Here is a 14,881-nt window from a genome sequence, read left to right as displayed (position 1 = left end):
AAGACATACAGCGTGTTTCAAAATAAAGACTTAGGATATGTCTGTCTTCTCGATGTAAATATACCATGTGTGAAGAGTGGGGTTTTTCTACAGGGACACGGTGTCTCAAAGTGGGTATAAATAACACGTTAGGTAGGGTATCACACTTTCGGCTTATTATAGCACCGTGTGTCACACTGTGCGAAACTAACACACACGTAAGCCTTCAGCAGCCGAGCATGCAGGCACTTATACACAGATGGAACCAACACAATTACCTTGAACTTGTTTTTGCAGATACTGCACGTGCAATCACACGTTTGTGCGCATGCGCACACACACAAGCACAAATACACACACTTAGGCCGCTTAATTACACTGTGAGACAACCTCAACCAGACTCAACTGGTCTAAGTCCAGTATTTTATTTCTATCTTGTTGCAAATGATTTTTTTGGCAAGTTGTAGGGACGATACAGTAGAATAGTTTTCCACATAATAAAACAAGCTGTTCTGTATAACGAATAATCAGCTAACAACTAACGAACTAGTTGATCAATAAAAAGGTCACGCTCCTATGCAAGCACAATATCATCATATCTTTCCTAGCTTTTATTAATATTGTCGTTGTCTGGATAACATTGACTTTAATTTGGACTTGGCATAAGCCTGATCACTGTACTCTGATCACATTATCAATATTGTCGATCAAAGTTTGGATTACATGGCTAACGTCAAACAACTGTACACGTGTAATGCAATATCTTCAGTGCCTAGTATATGTATTTTATTGAGGCGATATTCTATCCTTCAGCTGCCGCAATGTCGTGTATTATATTAACGCTGTAAACACAATTTTAGTAATATAATAAACATTTTGACTGATACTTTGTAGTTGGCTTGCCTATACATAGTCCTCTATTTAGACACTTTATACTGTTTATTTTGTTGGAAGTCTTTGACTTGTTGATATTTTCATTTTGTAGTTATTTTGTAAAATTTATATTACTACTCAATACATGCATCTTTTCCTACTGTGTATTTTATTGAGCAACTGTTGGCACAGTAATTTCCTGCAGGATCAATAAAGCTCTATCTTATCCTATCTTAGCTTGTAGCGGGTGAGCTAGACAGAGGGAGATAGGCAGAGAAAAAGAGTGAACCCGAGTCAGGGAGACAGAGGAGTTGGAGAGAGGAAGAGTGACAGAGAGAGAGAGAGAGATAAAAAGAGAGCTATCACCACAACGAGGGAAAGAAAGTGAAGCAGCTGTTTGTAAGTGAAGCAGCTCCAGAACCATATAGCATGTCTCCTCTGTGGTCGACTGTCATGCAGTACGACAAAGAGATACAGAGGGAGTGATGCAACTGAAAGCACTGGGATACAGTGGGGTGGGTAAACTGATGGGATGACGGGGAAGAGAGTCAGAATGATACAAAGGTGAAAAGAGGGGGGCTCAGAGGAAAAAACAGGAGAAGGTGGTGTGGGCGGGAGATAAAAGCAAATTGTTTCAAGGCCAGTAAGGCCCAAGTAGCATGAGAAACACGAGGACCTGGAGAGACCTGGAGGCGAAGACCAGACACTGGTGGCAGGAATGAATCAGGAGGTATATATGACTGTGGAGCAGTAGAGGGCCAACAGGACGAAGGGCAAGACATTTTGAGAAAAGTAAGGTGCCATTAACATTTTCTAAATGGCAGATGTTTTTATTCAAGCCAACTCACAAGAGAGTCGGTATTTTGCAGATATACTGCATCTATGTGTAAACCTACTGGCACCTTACAGAACTAAATAGTTGTATCATATCATATCATATCAGAATTATGTTTATTGGCCATGTAGGTTTGCACATACATGGAATTTGACACCGGTTCCGTGGCTCTCTCAGCATACTTAACATAGAATAACGCCACCACAACACAATCTTCTGATATATACACAAGGATTAACTATATACAGGTGAAATAAGAGGTGATAAAGTGGAACGGTGCAGAGAATATATCAGAGATGCTGAAATGAAAGGTTACTTACATACATGCCTGAGGTAGATGGACATGACAGCATACCAGTATACTATGTACAATGTACAGTACATTATATACAAAATACCATATCACACATAACCAAGAAGGTGTCATTTCAAGTGCACAACGGCAAAACACCGAAAATGACGAGTAATTAACAATGGGTCAGTTTGATTTCGTAAATTAATAATGGGTCGGTTTCATTTAGGTGTGCCAGCACACCGATCAGTATTGACAGGCATTTGCTTGCAGCGATGGAAGAGCCAGAAAGGTTGAGCTCAGGGTCATGAGACATTGATCAAGATGTTTCTCAGACCTGTTTCAGAAATGGTTCTTCTTAAGTAAAACCAAAGACTGGTTTTGAAGTTTTTCCTGTGGACAGTCCCTATAATCTCAGTTGGTTACATAGTGGTATCTAACTAATACCAGGCGGGGAGTGGCATGGCACACATTCTGTGGCCTTCGAATTCATATTCGTTAGCACCTGTTGTGGTAGTTTGTTGTAAAAAGCGGTAATAAATGTAAAGTGTTTTCTCAGTGGTCAGTTCAGATCATGTGACTCATAGGTTAGAGGTTAACCAGGAAAAGATGGCAGTTTGCAAGAACTTCTCCATGCATCAGACAGAAAGCTCCTCTGTTTTTTGTTTCTTTTTAACGTTTGTGCTTTGGAGAGCTTCTGCTTGTAAGTTTGTTACATTTCTGTATTTTGTGCAAACATGCATATTAATAATTTGGAATTCAGGTGTTTGGATTAACAATACTATTTTGTGATAATTTCATTTGCTAAGGTTAAAAATGGTAAGCTAAGCTAAATGTAGCTTCTTGTCATAGCATGTGCATTTAGGCTATTTGTAAGCAATGAGAATTCATTTGTGCTGTATTTTGAGAACAGTTGGTAACCAAAGCGTTGTAACTTTGCAATTGTTTCAGTTTTATAAAAAAAAGGAAAAAAGGAAAAGAAGAGAAACGGGGACTTGGTAAAACACCTTAACTTCACTCCCGTGTTCGATTTTTCTCTGAATCCTGTTTGTTAGCTATCTGTCAGTTGTCGCGCAGATGAAACGCACATCAGGGACAGAATACACACACCAAAGCATGCTAGTCTTGTTTTGCCACAGAACGGCAGGCTTTTTGATCAACAAATACTGAAGGGCTTTGAATAATTGGATGAAGAAAAAAAACTGTTAACTGCTGCAAAAAGCACCAGACAACGTCTTTTAACAAGAGGGGGGTGCAAAGCACAAAGTAAGAAAAAAGATGAGTGGTGTGACAACACGCTGACATTTTCTGGTCACATTTCACACCCATTTCACACACATAGGTCAGTATAACTGTGTTCTAAACAGACACAGCTCCGTGTTGAGACACACACACACACACACACACACACACACACACACACACACACACACACACACACACACACACATATATGAACATGCACAACACAAACATATACACCAAAAAAAAGCTGCAACAAAACTCAGCTCAAGCCTTTGTCCCCCTTATTTTAAACTGTGGTAAATTTCAATTAGCATCTTTGCATGCAGTGACCCACAAACAGGAAGAAGTCTGGGCCAACATGATTACTAATGTTTTCTGTCCACAAAGATAAGAGCTGCTTCTCCTGTCTGCAACTACTAGACACACAAGGGGGGAAATAATGTGTGTGCCTATTTCTGAGAGAGAGAGAGAGAGAAGGGAGGGGTGAAAGAGGTGCATAATAAAATGTATTCCTGTAATAGCCTGGCGAGTGCTGAAAATAAGCAGCATAAATAACTAGCGTTAAGGTTTATAATTCAAGCATTAACCACGTTCATAGATACCAATGCAGATTAATGGCAATTCATATCAGATAAGACATAAAGCCAAATGGATTTCCTGTTGAAATACAGTACCAACATGGGATTTTTATGAAGGAAAAAGAAAGTGCTCCTTCAGCTTGTTATTATCGGGCTGGGACCATTAGGTACACTGGACCCGCTGTGAACATTACAGAATAAGAACAGGCAGAACGGGCGTTTAACTTGACGATTTCAGCGACCACGTGAGACTACCCTTAAAATGGCTATAGTATTTCTGGCCATGACATGGGATTTGTCCGCAGGGATAAAACCTTTTTTTGGGGGGGGGGGGGCCGGGGGGGGTCCCCCTTTTTCTCCCCATTTGCCTCAGGCCAATTACCCCACTCTTCTGAGCCATCCCGATTGCTGCTCCACCCCGTCTGCTGATCCGGGGAGAACTGCAGACTACCACATGCCTCCTCCGATACATGTGGAGTCACCAGCCGCTTCTTTTCACCTGACAGTAAGGAGTTTCACCAGGCGGACACATCGTGCGGGAGGATCACGCTATTCCCCCCAGTTACCCTCACACACAGGCGCCCTGACCGACCAGAGGAGATGCTAGTGCAGCGACCAGGACACATACCCACATCTGGCTTCCCACCCGCAGACACGGCCTTGTGTGTCTGTAGGAATGCCGGCCAAACCAGAGGTAACACGGGGATTCGAACCGGTGATCCCCTTGTTGGTAGGCAACAGAATAGACCGCCACACCACTCGGATGCCCATAAAATCATTTTTATATCAGTGCAAACAACCAACACTGCCGTCAGGAAGGCATGTTAAACAACAGCAGACTATGAAAACGATTCTTCTCACCACAGGCGAGTGGGCTGTCTCACCGAGGTAGCATTCTCTGTCTTCACTGCCAGCGCCCTTAGTCACATCAAACCAACCATTTCCTGTGATTAAAATCTAACTCATCACTTTACAGCGATCTCAAATTCAACCCTAGAACAACATCTTGGGTACACTGTTCACTAACCCCTATTGGCTGCACAACAAAATGTGAAAAACAACCTAACATAAACATAATTTTAGTGTGTTGGGGTACCAGGCTATGCTGACTTGCATAGCGTTCCTGAAAACTTTACAACCAAGACATTTGGAAGAATTTTTCAGCAAGCAAACTTTTATCTTATAAATGTCAACCAATTAAAGCAGAACAGGGCAAAGGGAACTGAGCATGTTGTATTTTCTGCTCATGTAGTCAGCCCTGCAGCACGACAGCAAGAAAAACTAGATAAGGTGAAGTTCAAATAGTACAAAAGTGCGTCATTTTTCCATCTCCAAAAACACACAGACATACACAAAGCCCTTAAATTATTAATCCCTGCTAACAAATGTCCCTTTCTACACAATAGTGTACTTACTTTTGGGGCAGCACAGCGCTCATTTGTGTAAAATCTGAGTAAAACATATGGTCAAATCAAGTCAAATTTAGTTGTATAGCCCAATATCACAAATTACAAATTTGCCTCAAGGGGCTTTACAACAACACAACATCCTGTCCTTAGACCCTTGCATCGGATAAGGATCACCTCCCTAAAAAAAAATCTTTTAACAGGGAGAAAAAGTAGGAAGAAACCTCAGGGAGAGCAACAGAGAGATCTCTCTTCCAAGATGGACAACGTTCAATGGATGTTGTGTTTACACAATTTACACAATACAACATTGAAAGAGGATAACAGAATCATAATGGAATTATAAAATTTATGAAGAATATGATGAGGAGGATGCCAAGCAGTGTCCAGACGCCACCGGAACAGCCCAGGACCCAAGCCATGCGACCAGCATCATGTTAAAAAAAAAAAACCCAGGATAACAAAAATTATATGGATTTATGAGTTATAAAAAGAAAATATGGTAATGATGTTTATATATATATATATATATATATATATATATATATATATATATATATATATATATATATATATTGTAACGTGCATGGATAAGGACACGTTGGTCCTTGACTAACGGGTCGGACCCTTTAGTCGACTGGTTAACGTTATCGCTTGCGGTGTGGGAGACACGGGTTCGCGTCTCGGCTGTGGCGACGGTCTCCCAGACTGCCTCCCTCGTTTGCTACAATATATATATATATATTATCTATCTATATATATATCTATATATATCTATATATATATCTATATATATCTTAATCTTTATATATACACATTTAAATATGTCTTAATAATCTATCTTTATACATATACACACACACACACACACACACACACACACATATGGTATATATACGTATATACACATACACACACACACACATATATATATATATATCTTAATCTTTATATATATATATATACATATTTAAATGTCTTAATAATCTATCTTTATACATATATATATATACACACACACACATATGTATATATATATATATATATATATATATATATATATATATATATATATATATATCGATGATGATTACGAACACATCGTTTGCTGGGAAAAAGCCATCGTTTGGTTATTTTTAACTTAACACATCTTGACAATGACTCATTCTTTCATGAAGCACATCTGAACGAGATTTCTAATGAAAGCGATGCTATATTTGTCCCCAACTACTGTAAGGCACAGGGTAAGTCTGTCCCAACACTAATCCTAGAAGTCCGTCCATCCATCCACCCATCCATCCATTATCCAAACCGCTTATCCTGCTCTCAGGGTCGCGGGGATGCTGGAGCCTATCCCAGCAGTCATTGAGCAGCAGGCGGGGAGACACCCTGGACAGGCCGCCACGCCACCACAGGGCCCACACACACACACACACACACACACACACACACACACACACACACACACACACACACACACATTCACACCTAGGGACCCAATTTCCCCTCGGGGATGAATAAAGTATTCTGATTCTGATTTAGTACGGCCAAGTCACCTGACCTACATGTCTTTGGACTGTGGGAAGAAACCGGAGCCCCCGGAGGAAACCCACGCAGACATGGGGAGAACATACAAACTCCACACAGAGGACGACCCGGGACAACCCCCAAGGTTGGACTACCCCAGGGCTCAAACCCAGGACCTTCTTGCTGTGAGGCAGGCGACCGTGCTAACCGCTACGCCACCGTGCCACCATCCTAGAACTCAAAACTACCAAAAAACAAAACTACCAAACTTTAATTTACTACATCGGAAACCTCTTTAGTCTGGTTCCACAGGAAGACAGCAACTGGATTACATCAGATTCAGGTAACGGACATTCATGGTGGCAGTTATGGAGCGACCTCGATTCACCTCGCTTTGAAGCCTGAAAGTGCAATCTCTCAGAGAGACGTCTTAACCACAGCACAAATCCTTTCAGACACTATCTGCTGTGCAGCGAGGAAATGGCAGTAAAACCCGGAGACGGAGCAGATTTTCATGGGCACCGATAGTACCGGCTGACTGGGCAACGTGACAGGCAAGAGATGTCACGTTAACAAATGGAGTACAACACTTCAGTGTGCAAGGTAAAAGGCTAGAGAGGCCGGATACTTTTCTGAGTACGTGTCAAACTGACTGAATTCATATTTCATTTTTTTAAGTGTCTTGAACTTTGCAGACTGTAGAAGCTGGCCATTTAAACTGCGTATGGGCGTGAAAGTTGGCGTAATTTGTACTACACTCTTTCAACCATAAACTGCATTTTGCAGGACTATAGCAATCTCCCTGGGCAGAAATCTCATGTTATACGGACACATCTGTGTATACCTACATCTGGTTAACGTATTTCTGCTTAACTTCTGAAACTACCCCACCACACACACGTTTGATCTTTTTTTTTTTTTTTTTTAAATGACTTAGACAAGAGCTAAGCCCTGAAAAAGCCAGGTATAAGAGCCACGTCAACGGTAATGGAGCTGGTCACCCGTTTCTTTGAAAAGCTGACAAAGAGGAAATGTTTGTGACAGGCTGACTCAAAAGTGGATTCGCAGGCTGCGCTTTCAGAGACGGACGGGGGGCAATAAGCCTCTCTCGTGCACCCTGCAAGCTTGGGGAGGAGGATGTACTTACGTGGCATGATCCCCTGGTTGACTAGCTCCTCTCTGGTCCTCCTTTGTTGGAGTTTCAGCTGCAGGACTGAAGAGGACATCATATGCGGAAAGGGGAAGAAAGACAGACAGGAACAAACATCATCCGATGCAGAACAAAGAGATGTTGAGAGCAGTTTTGCACAGAGAAATGCACACAACTACCTTAGCCGCCTTGCCTGCTGAGCTCATGTCAAGCAAAAGTAAATCAAGGTTTTGTTTGAATGACGGCAGCAGCAGCAGCGATGCTGTAGTGATGCTAGCCGACCAGAGAAGCCCGAACATTACTTACGACGTTTTCTAAAACCAAGTGTTCGCGATCCATTTATCGAGCCTACTAGGCTATTCGCTTGGGGCTGAAGTGAGTGAAGGATATGGGTGATGGGGTATTGACCATCCTCAGAAGTAGTTATCTGCTCCTGTCAGCTGCTGATGTTGGTGCTGTTGTGGTGACCCTGGTGCTCTCCTCCTCGCAACCAAATGACAAGAGGTTATGACAAGAGTATTCACAAGTTATCACACACACACACACACACACACCGCACACTGAGGCAGGCACGCACACACACACACACACTGCACAGAGCCAGGCGCGCGCGCGCGCACACACACACACACACACACACACACACTGAGGCACACACACAGAGACACACACCACAGTGAGGGGAAGCACAATCACGTATTGCGCATTCATTTACCATTTCCTTTTTTAAATGTTTTTTTAGTGTTTTAATGTACTCCCACCAGAGAGCAAGAAGAGATAGCAAGAGAGAGAGAGAGAGACAGACAGACAGACAGACAGACAGACAGACAGGCAGAGAGGGGGGGGGGGTTTAAAATGAAAAATGAAGGGTGCATGTCCTCTCCCTTTTATACTGGGATTAATCTAGATTTCTCCACTTCAGTTGCAAAAATTGCTCTCCTCTCCTCAGTACTGTGATGCCATCTGTCTGTAGCCACCAGACTGAACCTGTCGTTCACTTTCTGCTCAACACTGGGTTAACTGCCTGAGAAAGAGGTGAGCGGAAGAGAGACAGAGAGAGAGACAGAGAGAGACCGACGGAGACAGTGAGAGAGAGAGAATTGCATGGATTTTTGCTCAGCTAAAACCAAGGGCCTAGCGCCATCCACTGTTTAAAGTAGAACAGGGCAGGATGTGGTCGGCCACATGATGAAGAAGAGGCGTCCATGTGAGACAGACCTTTCTTCATCCGCTCATCACGTCGTGGATTTGATATAGTTTCATCCTCGAGGTACACATCGGAAACCTGTCACGTTTTGAGTCACTCGGCGCACGAATGCAAAAAGCACAGGCTGGAGTAGAGAAACACAAACTACTGTCTCTCATGATCACGTCACGTGTTCGATCACGTCCCGTGTGAGATGTGTATTGATGCAGCAGGATGCAGAATGTATGCAGCCGCCAGGCTTCAAGGTAGCGACAGACACTTGTCAAGTGTATTGTCAGGTGTGACCTGCAGAAATTTGTGCACAAAATCTGAAAGAACAAATTAAACATTTTGTGCATAACCCCCCCCCCAAAAAAAACAGGAGATTTTGCAGCAAATGAGAGCAAAACATTGTGCATTGAATTTTTTTTTTTTTTTTTGGATTTCTCCGCCTTTTTCTCCCTAATTGTATTGGGCCAATTACCCCACTCTTCCGATCCGTCCCGGTCGCTAACCCCCCCCCCCCCCCCGCCCAATCCGGGGAGGGCTGCAGACTACCACATGCCTCCTCCGATACATGTGGAGTCGCCAGCTGCTTCTTTTCACCTGACAGTGAGGAGTTTTGCCAGGGGGACGTAGCGCATGGGAGGATCACGCTATTCCCCCCACTCCCCCCCCCACCCCGAATAGGTGCCCTGACCGACCAGAGGACGCAGTAGCGCAGTGACCAGGACACACACCCACATCCGGCTTCCCACCTGCAGACATGATCAAGCTGAAGCTAACACGGGGATTCGAACCGCCGATCCCCGTGTTGGTAGTCAATGGAATAGACCGCCATGCTACCCAGATGCCCTGTGCATTGCATTTTGAAATGACTTTGTTTAGCTTTTGTGAGTCACAGTGACTATCATCCTGACTGCCGTCTGAAAAGAGTGCACTTCCCTCCTGATGTTCGGAGCATCAACATCTTTCCAACTGAACAGCTGTGAAAATGAATGTGCACGTTATCGCCGTGACCTTCTGACTCTCAGACACTCGCTTCCAAATGAATAAGTCAGAGCACCTAAGAGACCGTGTGTAGAGGAGGATGCTTTTGGACCAGCCGATCCATCCAAGAATAGGTGCAGAAAGCAATCCAACCTGCTTTATTTAACAAGGCATTAGAAGACGATTGGTGAGTTCATGGAAAACAAAAGTAGCTGTACTTACTTAATTTGATTTTGATTTACTTTACTGATCCCCGTAGGGAAATTACGCTCTGCATTTACTCCATCCTAGCTGTGTAGCTAGGTGAGTGGGCAGCCGCCGTGCAGCACCCGGGGACCAACTCCAGTTTGTCTTGCCATGCCTCGGTCAGAGGCACAGACAGGAGTACTAACCCTGACATGCATGTCTTTTTGATGGTGGGGGAAACCGGAGCACCCGGAGAAAACCCACCGCAGACACGGGGAGAACATGCAAACTGCACACAGAGGACGACCTGGGATGACCCCAAGGTTGGACAACCTCGGGTTTCGAACCCAGGACCTTCTTGCCGTGAGGCGACAGCGCTAACGACTGTGCCGCCACTATAATTTCATGAACCTTCAATAATAAAGGTAGACTGAATATGCATGGTTTTACTAAGACACCGGGCTTCAAGTCAGCACAAGTCAGTCCTCGTCCCAATGAAATAACCTAAACTCAGTCCTGAATAGCCCATACAGAGCGGATATTGTGTATTTGGTAAATATTTTACGTCAAAGTCAGCGAAAGTATTTTGACGACCTTGTTAATATATAGCCCTACATTTGGACATGAGCGGTGTACACCAGGAAATGTGCCGTGGTTGAGTTGAAGTCGACTGCAACAGTTTGTCTCTACCACGTCTAACTTTCTCACCGGCTTTTCCTCTCGCCAGTGGTGAGAACAGACTGTCACAACTCTCATGGCCTTGTCTCCATTTCCTCATGAGAGAAGCCTCGATCGTGTTAACCTCATAATGCGGGGGGGGGTAGATCACCCATGGCATCTTCATATGTGTGGCAACAACCACATATACCCAACATCATTCAGCATATAAAGGCATAACCTGTGCATGAGCCCTGAACCGTTATTCAAAAGTCATGTGACTTTGATATGACACTCTTTCTTCTTCATCACAGGCACTATATCTATATCTATATATTTTTTTTCTCTCTCTTTTCCCCCCAATTGTATCTGGTCAATTACCCCATTCTTCCGAGCTGTCCCGGTCGCTGCTCCACTACCACATGCCTCCTCCGATACATGTGGAGTCGCCAGCCGCTTCTTTTTACCTGACAGTGAGGAGTTTCGCCAAGGGGACGTAGCATGTGGGAGGATCACGCTATTCCCCCCAGTTCCCCCTCCCCCCCTGAACAGGTGCCCCGACCGACCAGAGGAGGCGCTAGTGCAACGGCCAGGACACATATCCACACCCAGCTTCCCACCCGCAGACACGGGCCAATTGTGTGTCTGTAGGGACGCCCGACCATGCTGGAGGTAAGACAACAGACATTTCTCGGACTAATGGACATGGAATAGTGCCTTGCTCAGTGACACTATGAGGACACACTGCTGTTGATGGACACACATTGGTTGTAACTCTGTGGTCATTTTTTGTGTTGCACTCTTGTTGAGTTTACTGTGCTGATTGGGCTCGCACTGTCTCCAGTTACCATGAGGACAAGTCTCTGTGTAAGCTATGTAAACTGAAGGACATGATGAACGAGGTCTCTGAAATGAGGTCGGCCAACGCAATCCTTTTTTTTTTAATGTTTTCGATGGGAACCTCTGAACTGTCCGGACCTGTGTCAGCTCTCAGACTAAAATAACGTTCATCCTGTGGTCCATATGACTACTACAGAGAGGTAGCAGAAGAAGATACCTGCGCAGAGATGGTTTTTAAAGTGGCGGGGGGGGGGGTGCGCCTCTCCCAACGCCACTGACTTGATTGTAGAGGAGATGGTTCCAATGGCAAGGGGACCCCTAGGGGGACGCCTGCAGGAGACTGTCGGAAATCCGTTTATTTTTTTATTTTTTTCGGAAACCGCCCCGAAGCGTGCCGCCACAACGTGCTTTTCTGTCGGGGGGTAAGCTCCCTCAGCCTTATGTCTCCCCAGACTCACCCACAAGACAGCGGGGCAGTGGTTTATAGGTGTCAGGGCATGTCCACCAAGGGTGGGCCTGCACACTGTATCTCTGGGGCCCACTGCTGCTCCAAGACCCCCTGCCGAGTTAGCCTGGGGGCCGCAAGACCCCAGTTAGCATGTGTGGCTGCAGGGAGGCCTGGCAGGGGTCTCGGTGAAGGGGAGGCTACGTACTGGTGAGGGAAGGCTTACACGCTAGGATGCTTCCCTGTTCGCCACAAGGGCTAGCCAGCGGCAGCGAGCTAAAGGCAGGGGGGGTGCAAGCAGGTTGGAAGAACACGTGCACCTCCCCTCCAACTACATGCTGCTGCACTAGCCGCATCACAACACCCTGTGGGCAGCCACACTGCCAGACACACACGGCAACAACACAAAACAACACCTCTGCCATTAATGATCTTTCCTGTGTATCATTTTGCGTGCAAATAACAGCACGCAAGTCTCCTGCATCATACCTTCTTCTATCTTGTCTTAATTGTTCCATTTTTTTAACAGATATTTCTCCACATAAGGTGGAGGAAGGTTTCGATGCACCCCCACCATGCATCTCGCTCCTGCTCCTTTGCACTGGAAACAGGCTCTGCAGTTGTGCCTTGTTGTGCAACCCGAGTCTACAGGCAGCCCCAGTGTGAGTGTTAGCCTAATCCCAAAAAAACACCCCCCCGTTTCTGTGATGGGGGGGGGGCGCTGCTGGCATGAGGCGGCACGGCTCTTTCCCCTGGCAGCAGGCGAGATTTAATAAGCTTGTGCACACAAGTCCGGACGCACAAACAAAACAAATGCAAACAGAAACGCTCATTACGAGCATGGTTAATATTTATTCACAAGCACAGCCCCTGCAAAGTGCACACTGTTCTGCACACGCACACACACAAACAGACACAAACATCTCTTTTTGAGGTGGATGATTTGCATGTTATGCCAAGAGATGACAGCCGGGTGATGCAAGGTGCTGATAGAGAATCTATTCTGGGAAATTTGTGCTCGTTGCTAAAACACCACAAAATCATGACAAGAGCACCTTTCTGGACCAGACAGGAACAGGCGGCTACTCTGAACACGTGTCAGTTGTCTGTAGTGTAATGCATTGTGTTTCTTTGAAATCCACGTTGTAAAGAGGTATCTTAGCTTGCCTGCGTATTTTTAACCCCACAAGTCATGTTTCACATCTTCAGTCGCTCACGCTCGTCTTTCTTCTGTCTGAACCCTGACTGCTGACCTCCTCCCCCGAGCTCCGTGTTTCTAACGGCCGTCTAACCCCGTTTCTCCACTCTCCGCTGTCCTCTTGAGAGGAAAACACATTCCTACAGACAAGGTTTCGCATTCTTTTTTTTCTACTATTTTGTTCTCGTTGGACCCTCACATCAGCCACCGGTAGTGTTGATCTTGTTGTCTGTCATCTGCTATCAGGCCGACTTCATGACTGGCAGAGCAGCTTGTAATTGTTCTGAAAAGTGGGACGCACCCCACATTATAACACACCTTTTAATTTGCAGTTCGTACCCCTTTGCCTTTTTCACTCACGTTATATTCTGTTTAACGTCAATTCTGTAAAAACAAGAGCCCTCTGGGAGGCCTGCTGCCCAGTAAGAGGAGATCCTACTGCAGCACAGACACACACACACACACACACACACACACACGTGTATATATATATATATATATATATATACACACATATATAAATATATATATATAAAACACACACACATATACACTCACTGCCCACTTTATTAGGTACACCTTGCTAGTACTGGGTTGGACCCCCTTTTGCCTTCAGAACTTCCTTAATCCTTCGTGGCATAGATTCAACAAGGTACTGGAAACATTCCTCAGAGAGTTTGGTCCATATTGACATGATAGCATCACGCAGTTGCTGCAGATTTGTCGGCTGCACATCCATGATGCGAATCTCCCGGTCCACCACATCCCAAAGGTGCTCTATTGGATTGAGATCTGGTGAGTGTGGAGGCCATTTGAGTACAGTGAACTCATTGTCATGTTCAAGAAACCAGTCTGAGATGATTCGAGCTTTATGACATGGTGCGTTATCCTGCTGGAAGTAGCCATCAGAAGATGGGAACACTGTGGTCATAAAGGGATGGACATGGTCAGCAACAATACTCAGGTAGGCTGTGGCGTTGACACGATGCTCAATTGGTACTAAGGGGGCCAAAGTGTGCCAAGAAAATATCCCCCACACCATTACACCACCACCACCAGCCTGAAGCGTTGATACAAGGCAGGATGGATCCATGCTTTCATGTTGTTGACGCCAAATTCTGACCCTACCATCTGAATGTCGCAGCAGAAATCGAGACTCATCAGACCAGGCAACGTTTTTCCAATCTTCTATTGTCCAATTTTGGTGAGCCTGTGCGAATTGTAGCCTCAGTTTCCTGTTCTTAGCTGACAGGAGTGGCACCCGGTGTGGTCTTCTGCTGCTGTAGCCCATCTGCCTCAAGGTTCGACGTGTTGTGCGTTCAGAGATGCTCTTCTGCATACCTCGGTTGTAATGAGTGGTTATTTGAGTTACTGTTGCCTTTCTATCAGCTCGAACCAGCCTGGCCATTCTCCTCTGACCTCTGGCATCAACAAGGCCCACAGAACTGCCGCTCACTGGATATTTTCTCTTTTTCGGACCATTCTCTGTAAACC

General features: G+C 45.0%; 1 protein-coding gene across 1 annotated transcript in view; it reads right to left on the bottom strand.

The window, feature by feature from the left end:
• Nucleotides 1-14,881, bottom strand: part of LOC130119739 (myocardin-related transcription factor A-like) — an 84,869-nt gene that overhangs the window by 38,980 nt on the left and 31,008 nt on the right. Inside the window, exon 3 of the mRNA XM_056288345.1 lies at nucleotides 7,883-7,948. Coding sequence (XP_056144320.1) covers nucleotides 7,883-7,948 — 66 coding nt within the window. The remainder of the gene's footprint in view (nucleotides 1-7,882; nucleotides 7,949-14,881) is intronic.

The sequence above is a fragment of the Lampris incognitus genome, chromosome 10 (assembly GCF_029633865.1).
Source record: "Lampris incognitus isolate fLamInc1 chromosome 10, fLamInc1.hap2, whole genome shotgun sequence".
NCBI classification, from domain to species: domain Eukaryota; kingdom Metazoa; phylum Chordata; class Actinopteri; order Lampriformes; family Lampridae; genus Lampris; species Lampris incognitus.
The sequence above is the reverse complement of the archived record's forward strand: the minus strand, read 5'-3'. Positions and strand labels throughout refer to the sequence as shown.